Source organism: Loxodonta africana, chromosome 3, assembly GCF_030014295.1.
Source record: "Loxodonta africana isolate mLoxAfr1 chromosome 3, mLoxAfr1.hap2, whole genome shotgun sequence".
NCBI classification, from domain to species: domain Eukaryota; kingdom Metazoa; phylum Chordata; class Mammalia; order Proboscidea; family Elephantidae; genus Loxodonta; species Loxodonta africana.
Window position 1 is genome coordinate 153,058,310 of NC_087344.1, and position 20,611 is coordinate 153,078,920.

At 40.2% G+C, this 20,611-nt stretch overlaps 1 protein-coding gene across 1 annotated transcript in view; it reads left to right on the forward strand.

Annotated features, from left to right (window-relative positions):
* The first annotated feature begins 37 nt into the window (after positions 1–37).
* Positions 38–20,611, forward strand: part of RNF115 (ring finger protein 115) — a 71,274-nt gene continuing 50,700 nt past the window's right edge. The window contains exon 1 of the mRNA XM_003421956.4: positions 38–221. Within this exon, the coding sequence (XP_003422004.1) occupies positions 132–221 (90 nt within the window). The 5' untranslated portion in view covers positions 38–131. The remainder of the gene's footprint in view (positions 222–20,611) is intronic.

A 20,611-nucleotide genomic window follows, 5' to 3' on the forward strand; every position in this document is an offset into this window, starting at 1 on the left:
CCGCGGGTCGCACAGAGGAGGCAGCGGTGGCAGCGGCAGCGGCAGCGGAGGCGGCGGCCGTAGCTGGCTAGCAGCGGCCTGGCGAGGGACCGGCCGGCTGCCCTGTCCGCCAGCCACGGCGGAGGAGGAAAATGGCGGAGGCCTCGGCGGCCGGGACTGCTGTAGCCGCGCACCGGTTTTTCTGCCACTTTTGCAAGGGCGAGGTTAGCCCGAAACTACCGGTAAGAACGCGGTGTCCTCTGCGCTCGGGCACCTGCATGGATTCCTCCTCCCGATAGCCCGGAAACAGGTCTTAAGCTTCCTGCACTGCCCTGATTCCGCTGACTCGGTCCCCGAATACCTGCTGCCCACCGTCTCCGGTCGTTTGTCCCAAGCCCCGGCCGCCGCGGCCCGTATTTTTCTCCTCGGATGCTCCATTTGCCCCTTATTCCATTTCCTGTCTTTACCTGACCCCCTCCTCTTTTTGTCTTCCTTAGCAGCTTCTCCTCTGACAACTCTTCTCCCAGTTTTCTTGCACTCTTCATCTTGTCTCCTTCCCACGATGACCTCTCTTCCTCCCCCACCCCATTCTCCTTTGCGCTTTTGCTTCTCACCTTCCCCTATTTCCTTCTCCACTTTGCAGCAGCTCCCTCCTCCCCCTTGTCCCTTCTCCTCCTCAGTGAAGTTGAATAGCGGATTGCTGATGATTGTCACTATTCGGTTGTCTCTAAGGAAGGAAGGAAGAAAGCACGGAAAGGGAGTATTGGAAAGTAAACATAGGGAGAAGAGGGCGATTTTGCTATTCAGTGGTTTCCAGGGTTTTTGCGAAAGTGAAAACAGCAGTGAACTAATGACTTGCAGACTTCCTGAGCTCCCTATCACTTTGGAAGAGAATGGCTTAAGGAAGGAGGCGGAACGTATTGTTTCAACTTGGTTTATTTTAGTTGTGATGTTGCCAGTGTCACCTTCCTCACCCACTTCCCTTACTTAAAAAGAAAGAAGATTTAGGACAAAATGTTGGGGACTGCATCCTCTGATACAAAATTGGTTTCACCAGTTTCTGCCAGACTATTAGCCTCCTAGAGAGGTAGTTCACTGGTTTTGAGGAAAACGCTTTTGCGGCATGCTAATCAGCTCCAGCACCCCAAACCTGAAGCTGTTTTGGGTTGGGTATAGCTACTGGGGGGAGACCCACCAGGGCGAATGTTAGTTCTACACTTGACCAGCTGTGTTTAGAATTACTTATGGTTGTTCCTTTCCTTAAAAGTCTTCAGGTTTAGTGTTAAGACAGGGTAGCTACGCAAGATAACCTGTGTATTATCTCAGATGCCGTCTATGAGAAAGCCTACTGAAGTGTGTCTGCGCGTCTTCTTCTTTCATAGAAACACAAATGGAGTCCAGTGAATAAGCGCCTAAAGGATATTTCTTGCCTTTTCATCTGAAAGTTGTGCTTTTTAAGGCTTTTCCAGCGTTTTTCTTTTCTATCTGCCTACCCCCAATTTCATGTCATAATTTCATCTAAATGCTACTTAGGTTTGGTTTCTGATTTGGCTGTATGTGTGTGTGTGTGTTTGCTATATTTTAGTGCTGGCAAGAGCAGGTGCCTTGTTTTTTCCCAGCAGACATCAAGAGTTTCCAGAACTCTCACTGAGGGGGTCTGAATGCAGCTAGTAGTGAATAGTGACATGTTGTTGAATGTGATGCCTTATTGAACACTGCAGTCTGAAGCTCTTCTGATCTTTGAGACACTGCTGGTCCTTGCTTTTAAGAATGAGAAAACTTAGTCCAAACCTCCACAATTTAGTATATCTTTTCGTCTTACCACCTGAAATCCTCACTTCAAAATGCCCTTGGAAAAGTATAACTTGAAAGACTTTTTAGGTGTTTTTCTAAGCCTTAGAAGCCTGAAGGAGAATTTTTGATATTTCCAAAGTCTGGTTTATTATCTGTCTTGCCCTATTTATAAATTGAAGCCTGACATGGTTAAATATAACTGAATACTTTTTATGTGCATAGAAGGCTCTACTGGATGTTTTGGAGGTGATATGGAAGACTATATGGTCCCTGCCCTTAAAGACCTCCCAATCTTGTTGAGAAGACAAGACAAACATGAGAAAAATAATGTGAGGTGAATGACAATGGATAGTTTGTGAGAGAGGAGGGTGTGGGACAAAGAACTAAGTTTGACCTTTTGTATCTGGTTCTGAAAATAGCCTGAGCAGTTAAGGTGCTCTTTGCCAGGCAAGTAGGGGCTGTACAGGCCCCATATCTAGCAAACCAAACTGACTTCAAGAAGGGAGGGGGAAGTGATGCAGTCATGCGTATTCGTTGAGGTCCCAATGACTAAGGTACTCTGGGCCTTGAAATCCCTTTTCGGGGGGCTTCCAGGATCAGTCGGAACATCCACGCAGGGGAGAGGGTGAGTGAGGTTTGTGCCTGGGGACAGTGGATCTTGTCTGATGTGTCTCTTTGCTTGTATCCTTTCTGGTTATAATAAATGGGTAGCTGTAAGTATAGGTAATGTTGTCATTGTTGTTAGGAGCTGTCCAGTAGATTCCAAGTCATAGTGTCCCCATGTGCTATAGAGCAAAACACTGCCAAGTCCTGTGCCATCCTCACAATTGTTGCTCTTGGAGCCCGTTGCTGTAGCCACTGAGTCAATCCATCTTTTAGAGGGTCTTTCTCTTTTTCACTGACCCTCTTCTTTACCAAGCATGATGTCCTTCTCCAGGGACTGATCCCTCCTGATAACATGTCCAGAGTACCTGAGACAGGTCTTGCCATCCTTGCTTCTGAGGAGTATTCTGGCTGTATTTCTTCCAAGACAGATTTATTTGTTCTTCTGGCAATCCATGGTATATTCAATACTCTTTATGAACACCATAAGTATAGGTAATAAAATAGTCTCTGCAAATTTTGTGGGTTCGAACTGCAGACTTTTGCTAGCAGCTGAACGCTTTAACCACTGGACCACCAGGGCTGCTCGCTATGCATTAGGCATGCGGTGTTTGCTGAACTGGATGAATGTCATGAGAAACCTGGGTGTCTCTCTGAGGATAGCCAGATGCTGCTTATCTTATCATGAATAAAATATTTCTTTGTTATGACTGAATTTGCATCTCAAGAGGGTACTGACTTTTTGTGTGTTAGTTGGATGACAAGGTCACCCATGACTTTAGGCCTCTCAGAACAACAACTGAAACTAAACCCACAACCTTCAAGTCGATTTCAACTTACAGTGACCCTATAGGACAGAGTAAAACTGCCCAATTAGGTTTCCAAGGAAGCAAACTGCCACATCGTTTTCCCGTGGTTCGTAGCCGAGCGCTTTAACCACTGCACCACCAGGGCTCCTTTTCTCAGAACACCAGAGGCTGGGTATTTACATTAACTTTCAATGAACTACTGCTAGGAAGTTTTCTTCACCCAATCAGTGAGAAGGACTGCTTCACAGCTGTTTTATCTTTTACTGTTTATCCACCAACAGAGCCATGTTCAGTGGGGCTAGGTTGAAAGGTTTTCCACTATTCCCTTATTTTCTCTTCCCAATCTTTGGATACAGCACTTCTTGATATATTTGGAAGTGTGCGCAGACAGTAGCAGTAGCAGTAGCTTACCCAAGGTTCAACCCAGAAACTAAGTTTTAGTTTATTGTTTTTCTTGTCAGTTCTACTACTCTGAAAGATTCATGGACCCAGCTAACTTTAGTGTCTGTGTTAAGAGAAATAGTTTTGGCTATAACTTTTGAGAGCTTGGAGCATGCGTAATGCTGTGTAGGTTAAACTACATGTAGGTTGAGTTTATTTGATTTGATGAAATAATATTCCTTACTGCTAATCCTAAGGAGCCCTGGTGGTGCAGTGGTTAAGTGCTCAACTGCGAACCTAAAGGTTAGTGGTTCAAACCCACCAGCTGCTCCTCGGGTGGAAGATTCCCTCCCCCTCAGAAAAACAAACCTATTGCCATCGAGTGGATTCCCACTCCTAGCGACCCTACAGGACAGAGTAGAATTGCCCCATAGGGTTTCCAAGGAGCACCTGGTGGATTCGATCTGCCGACCTTTCGGTTAGACCCTGTAGCTCTTAACCACTACACCACCAGGATTTCTTCCGTAAAGATTACAGCCTTGGAAACCATATGGGGCAGTTCTACTCTCTCCAGTAGGGTCACTATGAGTCAGAATTGGGTTATGGGTATTGCTAATTCTGATCTAGCAATTTTGGCTTTGTATGTCTGGTTTGGATCCTCCCACATAATAGGACACAAGATTCATTTAGAAAGAAGTTATAAGGAGAACTCGTGAAGGGCATTAAAAAAAAAAATTGTGCTTATTTTATTGTGAGAATATGCACAGCAAAACGTACACCAATTCAACAGTTCTACATGTAACATTCAGTGACGCTGATTATGTTTTCTGAGTTGAGTAACCACTCTCACCCTCCTTTTCTGAGTCGTCACTTCCTTGTTAACATAAAATCACTGCCCCTAAGGTTCCTGTCTAATCTTTTGAGTTGCTCTGGTCAGTTTGGTCTTATGTAGATAGTTCTTAAAAGAGCGTAATGCTTTAGGAGAACATTTTTTTACTAGTTAAGCTAAAGTGTTGTTTGATTTTAAGACTTCAGGGAATGTTTTTGGTTTAAGGTTTAAACAAAGGGGATTTTAAAATGAAAATACACTTAGTGATACTGTTATCTGTTAAGCTTCAAAAAAGTCTCCATTCTAGAAGTCAGTATTGATATAAGCATTTTCTTATTTAAAAATTTTTTTTTTCTGCTTAAAGTGAAAATAATTTTAGTAAAGTTAAATGGGTACTAAACTTGAATTTTAAAGTGAGATAGTCTGAAGCCTCAGGGCTTTAAGTTTATGTATAATGGGTAAAATGACATGTGTTTTTTTGGTCACCAGATGATAGAATAAAATACTAAGAAGGCCAAGACTAATGGAGTTACCACATAGATTTAGGGATGACTGGAAGCCCTGGTGGTATAGTGGTTAAGTGCTACGGCTGCTAACCAAGAGGTGAGCAGTTCGAATCCGCCAGGTGCTTCTTGGAAAGCCTGTGGGGCAGTTCTACTCTGTCCTACAGGGTCGCTATGAGTCGGAATCAACTCGACGGCAGCGGGTTTTTTTTTTTTTTGTTGTTTGGTAAGGTGTTATTCCATCCCTACACTCTACACCCCCCCCCCCGCCGCTATTTTAAATCAAGGTCAGGTAGCACTACCTGATGAAATCGAATCTGGTAGCTCTATCATTATATAAAACCAAAAAACTAAACCCACTGCCGTCGAGTTGATTCCGACCCATAGCGACCCTATAGGACAGAGTGGAACTGCCGCACAGAGTTTCCAAGGAGCGCCTGGCAGATTTGAACTGCCGGCCTCTTGGTTAGCAGCTGTAGCACTTAACCACTATGCCACCAGTTTCCCTATCATTATATAGGTGAGATAAATCGTATGCAGAGTAACCTACTGTCTTAGTCATCTAGTGCTGCCATGACAGAAATACCACAAGTAGATGGCTTTAACAAAGAGAAATTTATTCTCTCATAGTCTAGTAGGCTGGAAGTCCAAATTCAGGGTGTCATCTCCAGGGGAAGGCTTTCTTTGTCTCTTGGCTGTGGAAGAAGGTCCTTGTCATCAATTTTCCCCTGGACTAGGAGCTTCTCAGAGCAGGAACCACAGGTCCAAAGGACTCACTCTGTTCCTGGCGCTGCCTTCTTGGTAGTGTGAGGTCCCCAAGTCCCTTTGCTCACTTCTCTCTTTTATGTCTTGAAAGAGATTGATTTAAGACACAACTTAATCTTGTAGATTGAATCCTGCCTCATTAACATAATTACCACTAACCTCCCTTTATTAGCATCATAGAGGTAGGATTTACTACATGTAGGAAAATCAGATCAGGTGACAAAATGGTGGACAATCACATAATACTGGGAATCATGGCCTAGCCAAGTTGACACATTTTTGGGGGACACGGTTCAATCCATAACATTTGCTTTTGGTTTTCATGAAACTAGGGTGACTCTTAAGTGCTCATGAGGATTAGGGAAAAAACAGTTGCCATTGAGTAGATTCTGACTCATGGTGTCCTCATGTGTGTCAGAGTAAACTGTGCGCTGTAGGGTTTTCTTTTTCAGTTTTATTTATTTTATTGTTGCTGAGAATATATGTAGCAAAACATACATACAGTTTTGCATGTTTTGAATGTAAAACTGAGTGATGTTGATTACATTCTTTGAGTTGTACAGCCATTCTCACTCTCCTTTTCTGAGTTTTTCCTCCCTCATTAACATAAACTCATTGCCCCGTAAGGTTCCTATCTAATCTTTCCACTTGCAGTTGTCAGTTTGATCCCATATAGATAGTTTTTAAAAGAGCATAATGCTCAAGGCAGACTTTTTTTTTACTAATTCAGTTTTAAGATGACTTCAGGGGATATTTTTTATTTAAGGTTTAAAGGTTATCTTAGGGCAGTAGTTTCAGGGGAATTTCCATCCTCCATGGCTCTAGAAATCCTAGAGTACATCAGAATTTGAAATTCTGTTCTATATTTCCCCCTTTAGATCAGGATTCTTCTGTGGAACCTTTGATCAAAATGTTCGGTAATGGTAGCCAGGCACCATCCAGTTCCTCTGGCCTCATGCCAAGGAGGCAGTTTGTACATGGAGGCAGTTAGTCACATATTCCGTATGCTCCTCCTATTCCTGACTCTCCTTTTTCCTCTGTAGCTGCAGGTGAATAAAGACCAATTGTTGTGTCTTAGATGTTGGCTTACAAGTTTTTAAGGTGCTAGGTACTATGCAATGATCTAGAAGATAGAACAGAAACACTAAACATCTTATTAGGCCAATTAACTGGGATGCCCCATGAAACCATGGCGTTGAATCTCCAAACCAGGGAACCGAATCGCATGAGGTGTGTGGTTGTACATAAGCAACCTGAGTAGTTACTCTTTTTGTGTGTGTGTCACTGTTGTAAATGTATCTATCATACAACTTTTGCCAATTCATCTTTTACAGGTGTACAACTTATTAACAGTGGTTACAATAATCAGCTGTGTAACCCTACCCTTAGTGAGATTTTTCCATTACCATTAACCTCTCTCTTCCATCTCCCTCCTGCCCCTGGTAACCGTTAATAAACTTTGGTCTCTATACATTTGCTTTCTCTTGTCTTTTTATATAGTGAGGTAACACTATATTTGTCCTTTTGTAATTGGCTTATTTCACTCAGCATAATGTCTTCAGGTTCTATCCATATTGTAACATATGAAAACTTCGTTTCTCCTACTGGCTGATAGTATTCCATTGTATGTATGTACCATATTTTGTTTATCCATTCATCTGTGGATGGGCGTTTAGGTTGTTTCCACCTTTTGGCTATTGCAAATAGTGCTGCAATGAAAAAAGTATTTTTGAGTCTCTGCTTTCACGTTTTTTGGGTATATTATAAAATATATAGGATATTAAAAATAGAACTACTATATGACGCAGCAGTTCCACTCCTAGATATTTACTGTGTATACCTAGGAGTTCTGTTTTTAGTTTTTTGAGGAGCCGCCCCTTTGTTGTACCATTCCATAATGGCTGTACCATTTTGCATTCCCACCAGCAATGGATAAGGGTTCCACTTTCCCTACATCCTTGCCAACATTTGTTGTTTTCTTTCTTTTTTAATTTTAGCTATCCTAAACCAAAATCCATTGCCACTGAGTCGATTCCGACTCATAGTGACCCTGTAGTGAGAGTGAAGTGGTATTGCATTGTGATTTTGATTTGCGTCTCCCTGACGGCTAATGACGCTAAACCATGTTTTCATGTGTTTGGTGGCCATTTGAACATCCTCTTTGGTGAAATAGCTATTCAAGTCCTTTGTTCACTTTAGGTTAGCTTGTCTTTTTGTTGTTGTCAAAGTTTTATATATATTTTGGTTATTAGATTTTTGTTGGATGTATGGTTTCTGAAGATATTCTTCCAGTCGTTTGCTTGCCTTTTCACTTTTTTGGTAAAGTCTTTTTTTTTTTTTTAAATAATTTTTATTGTGCTTTAAGTGAAAGTTTACAAATCAAGTCAGTCTTTCCCATATAAACTTATATACACCTTACTACATGCTCCCACTTACTCTCCCCCTAATGAGTTAGCCCACTCCCTCCTTCTAGTCTCTCCTTTCGTGACCGTTTTCCCAATTTCTAACGCCCTCTACCCTCCCATCTCCCCTCTAGACAGGAGATGCCAACATAGTCTCAAGTGTCTACCTGATACAAGTAGCTCACTCCTCATCAGCATCTCTCTCCACCCATTGTCCAGTCCAATCCATGTCTGATGAGTAGTCTTTGGGAATGGTTCCTGTCCTGGGTCAACAGAAGGTTTGGGGACCATGACCGCCGGGATTCTTCTAGCCTCAGTTAGACCATTAAGTCTGGTCTTTTTATGAGAATTTGGGGTCTGCATCCCACTGGTCTCCTGCTCCCTCAGGGGTTCTCTGTTGTGCTCCCTGTCAGGGCAGTCATCAGTTGTGGCTGGGCACCATCTAGTTCTTCTGGTCTCAGGATGATGTAAGTCTCTAGTTCATGTGGCCTTTTCTGTCTCTTGGGCTCATACTTACCTTGTGACCTTGGTGTTCTTCATTCTCCTTTGATCCAGGTGGGTTGAGACCAATTGATGCATCTTAGGTGGCCGCTTGTTAGCATTTAAGACCCCAGACGCCATACTTCAAAGTGGGATGCAGAATGTTTTCTTAATAGAATTCATTTTGCCAATTGACTTAGATGTCCCCTGAAGCCATAGTCTCCAAACCCCAACCCTTGCTCCACTGACCTTCGAAGCATTCCGTTTATTGAGGAAGCTTTGCTGCCCAGTACAGTTGAGCTGACCTTCCCTGTATTGAGTGTTGGTAAAGTCTTTTGATGAAGAAAAGTTTTTAATTTTTATGAGGTTCCTTTTGTTTTGTCTTTTGCTGTTTGTGCTTTTGTTATTTCCATAGGGTTTTCAATTTTTTCAGAAGTAGATTGCCAGGCGTTTCTCCTTAGATGCCTCTGGGTGGACTCGAACCTCTGACCTTTCTCAGTTAGCAATTGTGTTAACTGCACCACCCAGAGACTCCGTGGGGATTAAGGTATCTCCCAAATCCAGACAAGAGACCAGTTTAATTAAGGACTGCCAGTGTATTGCTCACCTCTGAGGCTTTGCTTGAAAGAGCTAGCAGTCTTCTTTCCCTTTCACGTCTCCTCATCATATCACCTTCTTTGATCTAATAAAATGTCATCATTATCACTAAGTGATTTTCTTTCGTTTGGCCTGTCACCAGGCAGTGCACAAAGTGTTAATCATTGTGCTTTATTTGTAATGGTGCTAGTACAGGAAGACTTTCTGACCAACCCATGACTAGCTAAGTAGTAGATTTCTTGAAAGACTTTGTGACCCTTAAAACTCTAAGCTCACTGACCACGCTTTTTAAATTTCGTGATTTAGGAAGATCCCAGAGAGGTGTCTAAGTAATGCTAGTAGAGTGGCTAAACTCGGGGAAGCAATTTAGTGATTTGAACTGGGTTTGGGAGCTTATGGTTAGTATATTATCGTAAACTCTTGGTGACATACCTGCTGAAAAATCTGCTTGATTATTTAGTGTGTATTTGGTGCTGTATAGCAGTTTCTTATTAAGTATTTCTTGAATGAATAAGTGATATCATGAGTTGAACACTGAGTTATACTTAAAAAGTAGTTATTTTAATGTTTTGAAATATTCATCGGAAAAACTAGAGATATACAAAATGCAGGTGCTGCCATGTGAATTTTGAACGTACCTTATCAGTTAGTATATTCCCTGTAAGCATCTAGGAATAAGAAATGCATATTCTCATGGACAGAAAGCTAGTTCTAGCCTTGAAATTCTACTAATAAATACACACATATATATTGGGGAACTCTGTGGGACTTTTCAGTATGAGGAACAACAAAATCTTAAAATTAAACTCACTACAGATGAAATTCCTTGTGTGTTTTTGGTAAGTACCGACTGGATGCTAGCACTTCATGTTTCTTTATGTTTAGTTGGCTTTTTATGACTTTCACTTATGTTGAGAGAGAGGATGCTAAATTCTTTCAGACAGCCATTTTATAAGATAAAGAAGGAGGGTATGGGTTCATCTTGTTCTCTACAGTCAAATTAGAAGAGGTCTAAGAATCAGATGCCTGTGAATGCTGGCTTCTTTTTCGTCTGTCCACAGCTTAATAGTGAGAAATAAAGGAGATAGTGTAGAGCAGTGGTTCTCAATCTGGGCCCATTTTGCTCCCCGGGGAGCATTTGGCAATGTCTGTAGGTATTTTTGGTTGTCACAATTTAGGAGGGGCTGGTACTGTCATCAGTGTGTAGAGCCCGGATGTGCTGCTAAACATGCTGCACGGGTCAGCTCTCTCCAGCAAAGAATTAACTGGCCCAAACTGTCAAGAGTTCTGAGACTGAGAAAACCTGGTGTAGAGAGATAAAGGGATAGTTGTTCTCTTCTTGTGTCACTGATGCTTAAGGTTTTGTTCTTGTGTAGCTTTGATTTTTAATTTTAGGATCCTGATGAGAGTTTTCAATAAGATAATTGAGACCATATGATTTTAACCGAGGCCCTGATGGGAGGGACTGTTTAGAACAGAGACTAGGGCTCAGTAGTTGTGGCTGCTATTCCGTCATAGCGTTATCTGTTGGGGTCACTTTCCTTGTGGTTACTGAGAGCAGAGGAATTGGATCGCTCCTCTCAAGTTACACACTGTAGGGCAACTTCTAAAAGAAAAGTATCGAAATTTTTGTCAGCTGGGAATTAGTTGAGGTAGTAACACCACATGTAAAATTTAGTAAGAGCTGGAAATTCCAGTTTGAAAACAATGTGAAAGTCAGACAACTTACCTTTTAATTTTTCTGTAGCTCACCTTAGCATTAGTCAGGTTTTACTTTCTGTGTTTCTTTTAGAGCCTTTATGAGCTCAGGAGATTGTGTATTTATGTTTTTAGTTTCTTTAAACTCTTGACCGCGAGAGTAGACTGAAGTTAGCATTCCTTGTTCTGATACTAATTCTTCAGGTGATGAGCTGAGTCATCTGACCCTCTCAGTTTACATGGTATATCCCGTTGTAACATGATACTTAGGTGTGTCTTTTGGAAGCTTGAATAAACATTCAGAGGAATGGAGCTTTGTAATCCTTGGTTGAAAGGCAGTGTAGGAATGAGCAATCCTTATTTGTAGAGAAATGGGGCCCTTACCATAGAAGAAACATTTTAGGTTATTATTATTATTATTGTTTTTCTATTAAGTTCAGTTGTTAGGAAATTCAGAGTCCCCAGGCGCACGTATGTCAAAAAGAAGTGAATCAGCTCTTTGGTGATTTTAAATCAGGCGTAGTTTTCTTGTATGTTAAATAGACTGTTGGGTGTCTTTTCCCAGAACGACCAGTTTTGTCTTTCATGAAAATCTGTTAAGACAGGTGACCTCTCCTTGATTTCCACAATTGTCACAGGGACTGACTTAGACGGGGTACCCTATATTAACCTCCTTGTCCCTTACTTTGTTGTTGTGCAGATTTGAATAGACTTTAAACCTAAAGAACCATCTTCAGCTTACAAAAAGGGTTTCGTCATGCTCGCCGTCACCTTGCTTAGAATTTACATTCTCAAGAAAAATTTCCATAGTTACATGTCTTTTTCTGCTTTTTCCTGAATTAACTGTGACCTGCAGGCATCTGACAATGATGCTAATCTTTTAGCCTGGTGATTCTCAAACATATCAGACCCAATACCCTCTTTTTTATAATATTTTGAAATACTGCATTTAATGAAATGAAATTCCTAGGTAATATAACTTTCCTACACATATTTCTTAAAAATAAAATAATTCTTTAATCCACAATATAAAGGTAAATAAAAAAAAATTCATGACAAAATAATACATATTTCAAGCTGTGAATACTCAGGCTATCCATAACAGAAAGACGTAATGTAGTAGATACTGGCACCAAACATTGAATCAATTTAACAGCTACCAGAGTAGACTGCTGTCAGGGTATTTGCAACTTAAATACTGTGAGAGGCAAAGCACAAAAATGGAGAGCAAGTCTTGGTAAAGTTACAAATAAAGTGCCATTTCCTCTCATTTGATGGTTGCCTTCCTGAAAATTTATTATATATTAAAATTATGCAGAAAAGACTTAGGTTTTCATTCACCTAACTATCCATATGGAAAGTTTTGAGAATAGAGACACTTCTTCTTTGTGCTGGTCTTTACTGTGCTTTCCTAGCCTCTGCCCATTAAATGTCAGTAGCATTTTTAATTATTGTGACAAAGGCACTTCCATAAATGTCCAAAATGTCCCCTAAAGGACTGTATTGTCATCATTGAGAATGATCTCTAGTCATACAGCAAAACATTTTTTCATTGTATCATTCACTCCTCCTTTTCTCTTGCTTATTATTCACCGATTTAGTACCGTACTTTTCACGGATTGCAAGATTCAGTCTTTGTCCTTTACACTTGACTTATTTGTACTTCAGACAATTCTCCCCATATGCCTTTAAATTTCTCATTTCTTCACCACTCGCATTTATTATTGCTACTTCTTTTTTTATCAGTGTTTGGAACATTAGTACATGGTAGACATTCAATTAGTATTTGTTGAATGAATGAATTATAATTGCAAGCTTTTTCTTGCTACTTTTCTGCTTTTGTACTTGTTGAAAATGATGGGGATAATAATGATCCTAAAACACCTTAAAATGAAGTACAGATGTGCAGGCTAGTGAATAAAGGTTGGCTCAAAGCAGTGGTCTGATGAACCAAGTGCACTGTGCCATTAATAAGTGGCATGCAAAGTTGAACCTCTTGTTTTTGCATCTAGCTTTGCTTTTATATATGAGCGTGTATGTTTCCCATAGTTATATGCTTCCAGATGACCAGTAGATTGGCTTTTTAAGAAGAGTTATTTCATTTATCATTCGTAACTGAATTTGTTGAATGGAACTGATTTGCTTCTGGTGAATCTTCTGTAATTTAAGTGATAGTGTGAGGTGCTTTTATAGTCAAGACAAATTTATTGAGGTGTTATTCCCCTGATTTTGAATTTATGGTTTTAGTTATTAGGGCCTGATCTTGTGTTTACAAAGACGTTAGTGTTCCTACTTAAGACAAGTTAGGTTGAGGACTTAAGACCCCTACAATAAAAATTTTGAACCATAACTTGTTGGGTTGAAAAAATTGTTGCTATTTGAATTGCTGATGTAGTGTGAAAGCTATTTATAATGTATTTTTACTTTCTCTTTAGTAGCATGTAAAAGGCAAATTAGCTTTCACTTCTAGTCTTGATTTGCATTTTTTTAGATTAAAAAGTGGTTGAAAGTAATATTAGCAAGTGGGAATGGTGAGTGATTAATTCCCTAAAATTTTCAACCTTACTTAACTAATCACTAAAGTCGTCGGTTTGTTATTCTGCTTCAAGTGTAGGTGCTGATTCAGTAAGGGGGATTGTTTTAGTATTATATTAGCATCCTGCTTTAGTGTAAACCAGTGTTAGATACAGTATTAGAGCAGAGTCAGAGATCCCAAAGGCTTCTAACAAGATTAGCCAGTATAACATGGGTCTACTTGATTCTGAAATACAAGTGCTATAAAAGGTTTCCACTAAATTCTCTACATATTTATATATGGTGTTTTTCTAGCTTCTTCTCGTAATTCGTGGCAGAAGTATGTCTGTTTCTAATCTTGAGTATGATTGATTGATTTAGAAAGTCTGGAGTTTTTTTTGAGAACACAGAATACACTGTATTTGTGAAATACAGCATTTTAGAATTGACTTGTATTTGATAATAGCAGAAGGTCATGCAGTAATAACAGCAGTCTGTTTGCATTCATTCAGTAACTATGGTTGTTAGCTGCCGACAAGTCTGACTGACTCATGGAGATTCCATACCCAACAGAACTAAATGCTCCCTGGTCCTGTACCATCTCCATAATCAGTTGTGGATCAGACTGTTGGGATTTGCAGGGCTTTCATTGGCTAAATTTTGGAAATCAGTCACCATGCCTTTCTTCCAGTCCGCCTTAGTCTAGAAGCTCTGCTAAAACCTGTTCAGCGTCATAGCAGCATTCAAGCCACCGCTGACAGATGAGTGATGGCTGCTTATGAGGTGCATTGGCTTGGAGTCAAACCCTGATCTTCTGCATGGAAGAAGAGAATTCTACCACTGAGCCACATTGCCCACTAACTACGTATTGGTGCCTGCAGTATTCCAAGGGAGTCCTTGTGTGGTGCAAACAGTTAACACGTTTGGCTGCTAACTGAAAGCTTGGAGGTTGGAGCCCACCCAGAGGTGCCTCAGAAGAAAGGCTTAGTGATCTCCTTCCAAAAAATCAGCCATTGAAAACCCGGTGAGCACAGTTCCACTTTGACACATGGGGTCACCACTGAGTTGGGATTAACTCCAGGGCAACTGGTTTGCTGTAGCAAAATTTGCAAAACCTGGAACCTGTGTAAGGCAGAAACCTGTCAGAGAAGGAAAACCCAAATACTTTTCACTAAAATGAGGATAGAAACGTGGTAAGACTGCACCCTGTTGAAGGCAGAAAACTTGTGAGACCCAGAAAAACAAGGCAGTCCCGTTGAGTTTCAGCTCTCTCAGGTTTTACTGTATATCCCAGGAGCTGTTGTGGGTACTTTGGCTAAAGAAGTAAAGAGATTCATAAAAAGTTGGGAAAAATGGATAGTGGAATTAGGACTTAAATATTTTCTCCTCCTTTTGACTTTCTGTTTAAACATCGAAGTAATGGAGCTATCTGAAGATTAAAGCAAATGTCTCAGATAAGTTTTAAAATGGTAGGAAGGGGCTTTCAGAAGAAACAAACTGGCAGTAAAGCTGTAGTACTAACCACCAGCCTTCATTTTGCAACTGCTGTCAGCTCTCTCTATACCTGTTGCTGCCGAATCAGTTCCGGCTCATAGTGACCCTGTAGGACAGTAGAACTGCCCCGTAGGGTTTCCAAGGAGCAGCAGGTGAATTTGAATTGCCTACCTTTTGGTTAGCAGCCGAGCTCTTAACTGTTGCACCACCAGGGCTTCTTAGCCCTTTCTATAGCTGGTTTCATTTATTTTATTAATTATATATAAGTCGTATTATAGTGCTGTGGGGAGAAGTTTCATTTTAACGTTAAACAAATTATTGAACCTTTGAGGATTTAGCTTTCCTCATCTGTAAAATGAAGCAATTGTGTTTATTTCTGCTATTGATGGTTTAGTGATTTGAGCTTCTGAGTATTTTTGGATTCTGTGTAAGAGAATTTTGTTCTGTAGTTTTTCTATGTAGATCATGTACTATCCACTGAATTAATCCTAATGGGATTTAAATTTTACCTCTGAAACAAAGATTCTCCTTCATGAAGTTAAAAACTATTATCATGTATATTCTCTTGTCTTACGATTAATGAAAAATCTTGAAAATCTTAGAATTGAAGACAATGCAATGTAGTGGTGAGATTTTCCTTGATTAAATCAAACAGACATTCCTTTTTTTTTTTTTTTAAATTATGCTTTAGGTGAAAGTTTACAGTGCAAATTAGTTTCTTATTCAAAAATTTATACACAAATTATTTTATGACATTGGTTGTAGTCCCTGCAATGTGTCAGCACTCTCCCCCTTTCCACCCTGGGTTCCCTGTGTCCATTTGTCCAATTTTCCTGTCTCTTCCTGCCTTCTTGTCTTTGCTTTTGGGCTAGTATTACCCATTTTGTCTTGTATACTTGATTAAACTAAGAAGCACATTCCTCACATGTGTTATTGTTTGTTTTATAGGCCTGTCTAATCTTTGGCTGAAAGGTGAACTTTGGGAGTAGCTTCAGTTCTGAGTTAGCCCGGTGTCTGGGGCCAAACAAACATTCTTGATGTTGGTAATGTTGACTGAATAAATTAAAACCTCAAACCTTTAAAGACTTGGGATTAGTGACAGGTAAATTTGTCCTGAGATAATTTCCTTATGAGGACTGTTTTATAAATACCCCCTTTGTTTTCTTGAACTGCTTTCGTTCTTAAAGTTCTATTCCGTTAACTCATTGTTTTCTTACTCTGTAATGGTCAGTGGTAACTTTTAACAACCAGTTTGTATGTGATTTTTCCTGACCTGAATGTCCCTGCTGTGAAGTGCATTTGATTATGCTTATGAACTTCTCTTGTTTTATTAATAGAAACCCAGAACTAGAATTCCAAATATTATATTTTGATGAAGAGGTCTAATTGAGAGGCTCTGGATTTTCCTGTGGGCACATGGTAGGAAGGAGGACAGTGTAATAAGTTTTTCATAGTGTTAAATATATTTAATTTAAAGGTCTGTTCTTTTTTTGGGGGGTGAGGGGGCAATAGTTCCAGCCTCCATGTTTCCCGAAAGTCTAGTGTCCATGAGAACTTGAAATTCTGTTCTACATTTTCCCTGTTTTGAGCAGGGTTCTTCTATGGAATCTTTGATTAAAATGTTCAGTAGTGGTAGCCGGGCACCATCCAGTTCCTTAGGTCTTGTGGCAAAGGAGGCAGTTGTTCATGGAGGCAGTTAGCCACTGTCTTAGTCATCTAGTGCTGCCATAACGGAAATACCACAAGTGATGGCTTTAACGAAGAGAAATTTATTTCCTCACGGTAAAGTAGGCTAGAAGTCTAAATTCAAGACGTCAGCCCCACCGGAAGGCTTTCTCTGTCAGCTCTGGAAGAAGGTCCTTGTCTTCCATCTCCCCATGGTTGAGGTGCTTCTCAGGCACAGGGACTCTGGGTCCAAAGGATGCGCTCTACTCCTGGTGCTGCTTTCTTGGCGGTATGAGGTCCCCAACTCTCTGCTTGCTTCCCTTTCCTTTTATCTCTTGAAAGATAAAAGGTGGTGCAGGCCACACCCCAGGGAAAATCTTTTTACATTGGATCAGGGATGTGGCCTGAGCAAGGGTGTTACATCCCACCCTCATCCTCTTTAACCACAGGCAGAGATTATGATTTATAATACACAGGAAAATCACAAAATGGAGGACAACCACATGTGGCCTAACCAAGTTGACACATATATATGGGGGACACAATTCAATCCATTATATCCACATATTCAATGTCTTCCTTCTGTTGCTGGCTCTGCTTCTTCCTCTGTTGCTCCGGGTGAATAGAGACCAATTGTTGTGCCTTGGATGGCTGCTTGTATGCTTTTAAGACTCCAGTGACTGGAGATAGAACAGAAGCACTGAACACATTACTAGGCCAGTTAACTGGAATGTCCCATGAAATCGTGACCCTAAACCTCCAAACCCAAGGAACCAAATCCCATGAGGTGTTTGGTTGACATAAGCAGCCTTAGCAGCTACTCTTTTTTTTTTTTTTTTTGTCATTGTTGTAAATGTATCACGTAACTTTTTAGAGGTGTACAACTTCTTGACAGCAATTACAGTATTCAGCTGTGCAGCCCTACCCTTAAATGAGTGTTATTTTTCCATCATCATTAAAGCCCACCTTTTCTGTCTCCCTCCCATCCCTGGTAACCACTAATAAACTTTGGTCTGTATACATTTGCCTTTTCTTGCCTTTTTTAATAAGCGAGGTTATGCAGTATTTGTCCTTTTGTGATTGGCTTATTTTGCTCAGCATAATGTCTTCTAGCTCCAACCATACTGTAGCATGGATTTCTCCTACTGGCTGAGTAGCATTCCGTTGTATGTATGTACCACATTTTGTTCATCCATTCACCTCTTGATGGTCATTTAGGTTGTTTTCACCTTTTGGCTATTGTGAATAGTACTGCAGTGATTATTGGTGTATATGTCTCTTTTCGAGTCTCTGCTTTCAAGCCTTTTAGGTATATACTTCAGAGTGGAATTGCTGGGTCATATGGAAACTCTATGGGGCAGTATAACTCTGTCCTGTAGGGTTGCTGTGAGTCAGAATTGACTCGATGGCACTGGCACTAGGTGTGGTAGTTCTATTTTTAGTTTTTTGAGGAACCACCACAATGTTTAGCACAACAGCTGTACCATTTTACATTCCCACCGGCAGTGGGTAAGTGTTCCATTTTCCCCACATTTGTTATTTTCTGTTGTTTTTATTTTTAGCCGTCTTAGTGGTAGTGAAATGGTATCTCACTGTGGTTTTGATCTTTGTCTCTCTGATGACAATGATGCTGAACATCTTTTTGTCTGTTCGGTGGCCATTTGAATAGCCTCTTTGGTGAAACAAGCCCTGGTGGCACAGTGGTTGAGAGCTGACCGCAGCAAACCAAAAGGTTGGCAGTTCAGATCCATCAGCCACTCCTTGAAAACCCCATGACACAGATTTATTCTGTCCTGTAGGGTCACTATGAGTTGGAATCGACTTGACGGCAATGTGATTGGTTTTTGGTTTTCTTTAATAAAATGGTTGTTCAAGTCCGTTGCCCATTTTTATGGTTGGCTCATTGTCTTTTTGTTGTTATAAAGATCTTTATTATAAGATCACGACCTTTTTGGTTTTAAAGTGATCCTTTTAAAATGAAATGTTGGTGATAGTTGGTGATTTTTTTTTTTTTAATGTTTTTACTTGGGAAATTAAAAAGTTGGCCATCCTACGTGGGTTCCCAATTTTTTAATTTTAAAATTATACTACTTTGTGGAATCTGGATGTCAGTAGTAGAAATCAGTAGTCTAAATCAGTATTTTTCAGACTGTGTGCCAGGAGATTTAATAGGAATTCAGAATCATAAAATACTGCATATTAAATCTTCTCCCCATTTCCATCCTTCCACTTCCCCTTTTATGACAGAACAGCATATTAATGGCTCTGAAAATCTTTCAGTATAGAAACCATGGTTAATATTTTTAATCCAGCCTCTTCTAGATTTTTTTTTTTGGTGGGGGCTTAGTAGACCGCTGACTAATATCTTGTGAAACACGGTTTGAGGAATGCTCCACATCTAGATTGCTCAGAGAAGGGTATTAGAACCTACAGTTTGTTGAGAGCTTCTTTTCTTCCAGACGCTATCTGATTAGGTGAGGTGACTTGCCCAACAGTATACAACTGGTTTGTTATTCTTTGTTTCCAGTCTAGCTTTATTTAATTTGAAATCCATTGCTCTTAACCAGTTTTTGCTGTTCTGAAGCACTGGTCAGTTATTATTTTGAGATTCAGTACCTAAGATTAGGATATTGAGTTTGTTTTGTGTGCTTTTGCTTCCCTAATTTCTAGAATATAGTTGGTGGAAATACGATTTTATCAGCACATACACTTTGTACATGATTTCAGTGACTCAATCCCAGGTTATTTTTCTTTCCCCACCAAGCATGCTTTTCTTTTCTGCATCATGCTTGGAATGTAGAGCTTAGAAAATATTTGCTGAGTGAACGAATGTTGTCAGTTTATGTAAGAGAATTCAACCTAAGCTAAATGTAAGAAGATAAATTTTCCCTCCAAACTGTTGTAGTACATATCAGAACTAAAGACTTACACTTTTTTTGGATCATTTACCGTTTTATATCTATGCTGCTGGATTATTCCCCCTTTTGCTACCTTTAAAACAAAGAACACTACAACTAAGTCTTTTCTGGCCATATTGGATTGTATGAGGTTAATTTTTTCTCTGATACTTCTTTTTTTCCTAGATAAACAAGAGATTTATTTAATTAACATGATGAATTTTTTTTTTTTGGAACATCTTATTGTGGTTTGGGTGAAAGTTTACAGAGCAAATTAGTTTCCATTTAGCGATATATACTCATTTTGTCTCGTGACATTAGTTGCAATCCCCTAGACGTGACAGCACTCTGTCCCCTTTCTCCCTGGGTTCCCCGTTTACATTTGTCCATCTTTCCTGCCCCTTCCTGCCTCCTGAAATTTGTGTTAGGGCAAATGCTGCCCTTTTGGTCTCATATTGTTGATTGTTCTGAGGCTCATGCATGTTCCTTGCAAGTGTTACTGTTCACTTTTAGGCCTGTCTATTGTTTGGCTGAAAAGTGATCTCCAGGGGTGGGTTCTTTTCCAGGTTTGAAGGATGTCTAAGGGCCATAGTCTGGGGGATTGTACCAGTCTCTATCAGACCAGTTAGTCAGGTCTTTTTTATAAATTTGAGTTTTGTTCTACATTTTTCTCTCACTCTGTCCACAGCAGATCAGAGCTGTTGGTAGTGGTAGCCCGGTACCATCTAGTTCTTCTGGTCTCAGGTTAGTGGAGGCTCTGAGTCATGTGGCCCATTAGTCCTTTGGACTAATTGTTTCTTTGAGTCTTTGATTTTCTTCACTCGTCTTTGTTCTGGATGGGAAGAGACCAGTAGTTGTATCTTAGGTGCCCACTCAGAAGTTTTTAAGACCCCGGACATTACTCACCAAAGTAAGATGTAGAACATTGTCTTTATGGACTTTTTTATGCCAGTTGACCTAGATGTCTCCCGAGACTGTGTTCCTAAGCCCTCAAGCCCAGTGATCCAGTTCCTCAAGGTGTTTGGTTATGACTAAGAAGTTTTCGTAGCTTTGCCCTCTGTGTGCTCTACTATATATGTGGACATATTTGCAGTATATATAAAAATGTGTGTAGAAATATCCTCTGCCAAACCTATATATGTTCGTGGGTGTACTCCCATATGCCATCCCACACCTGTTCAACTTACATATCTACCTGTGT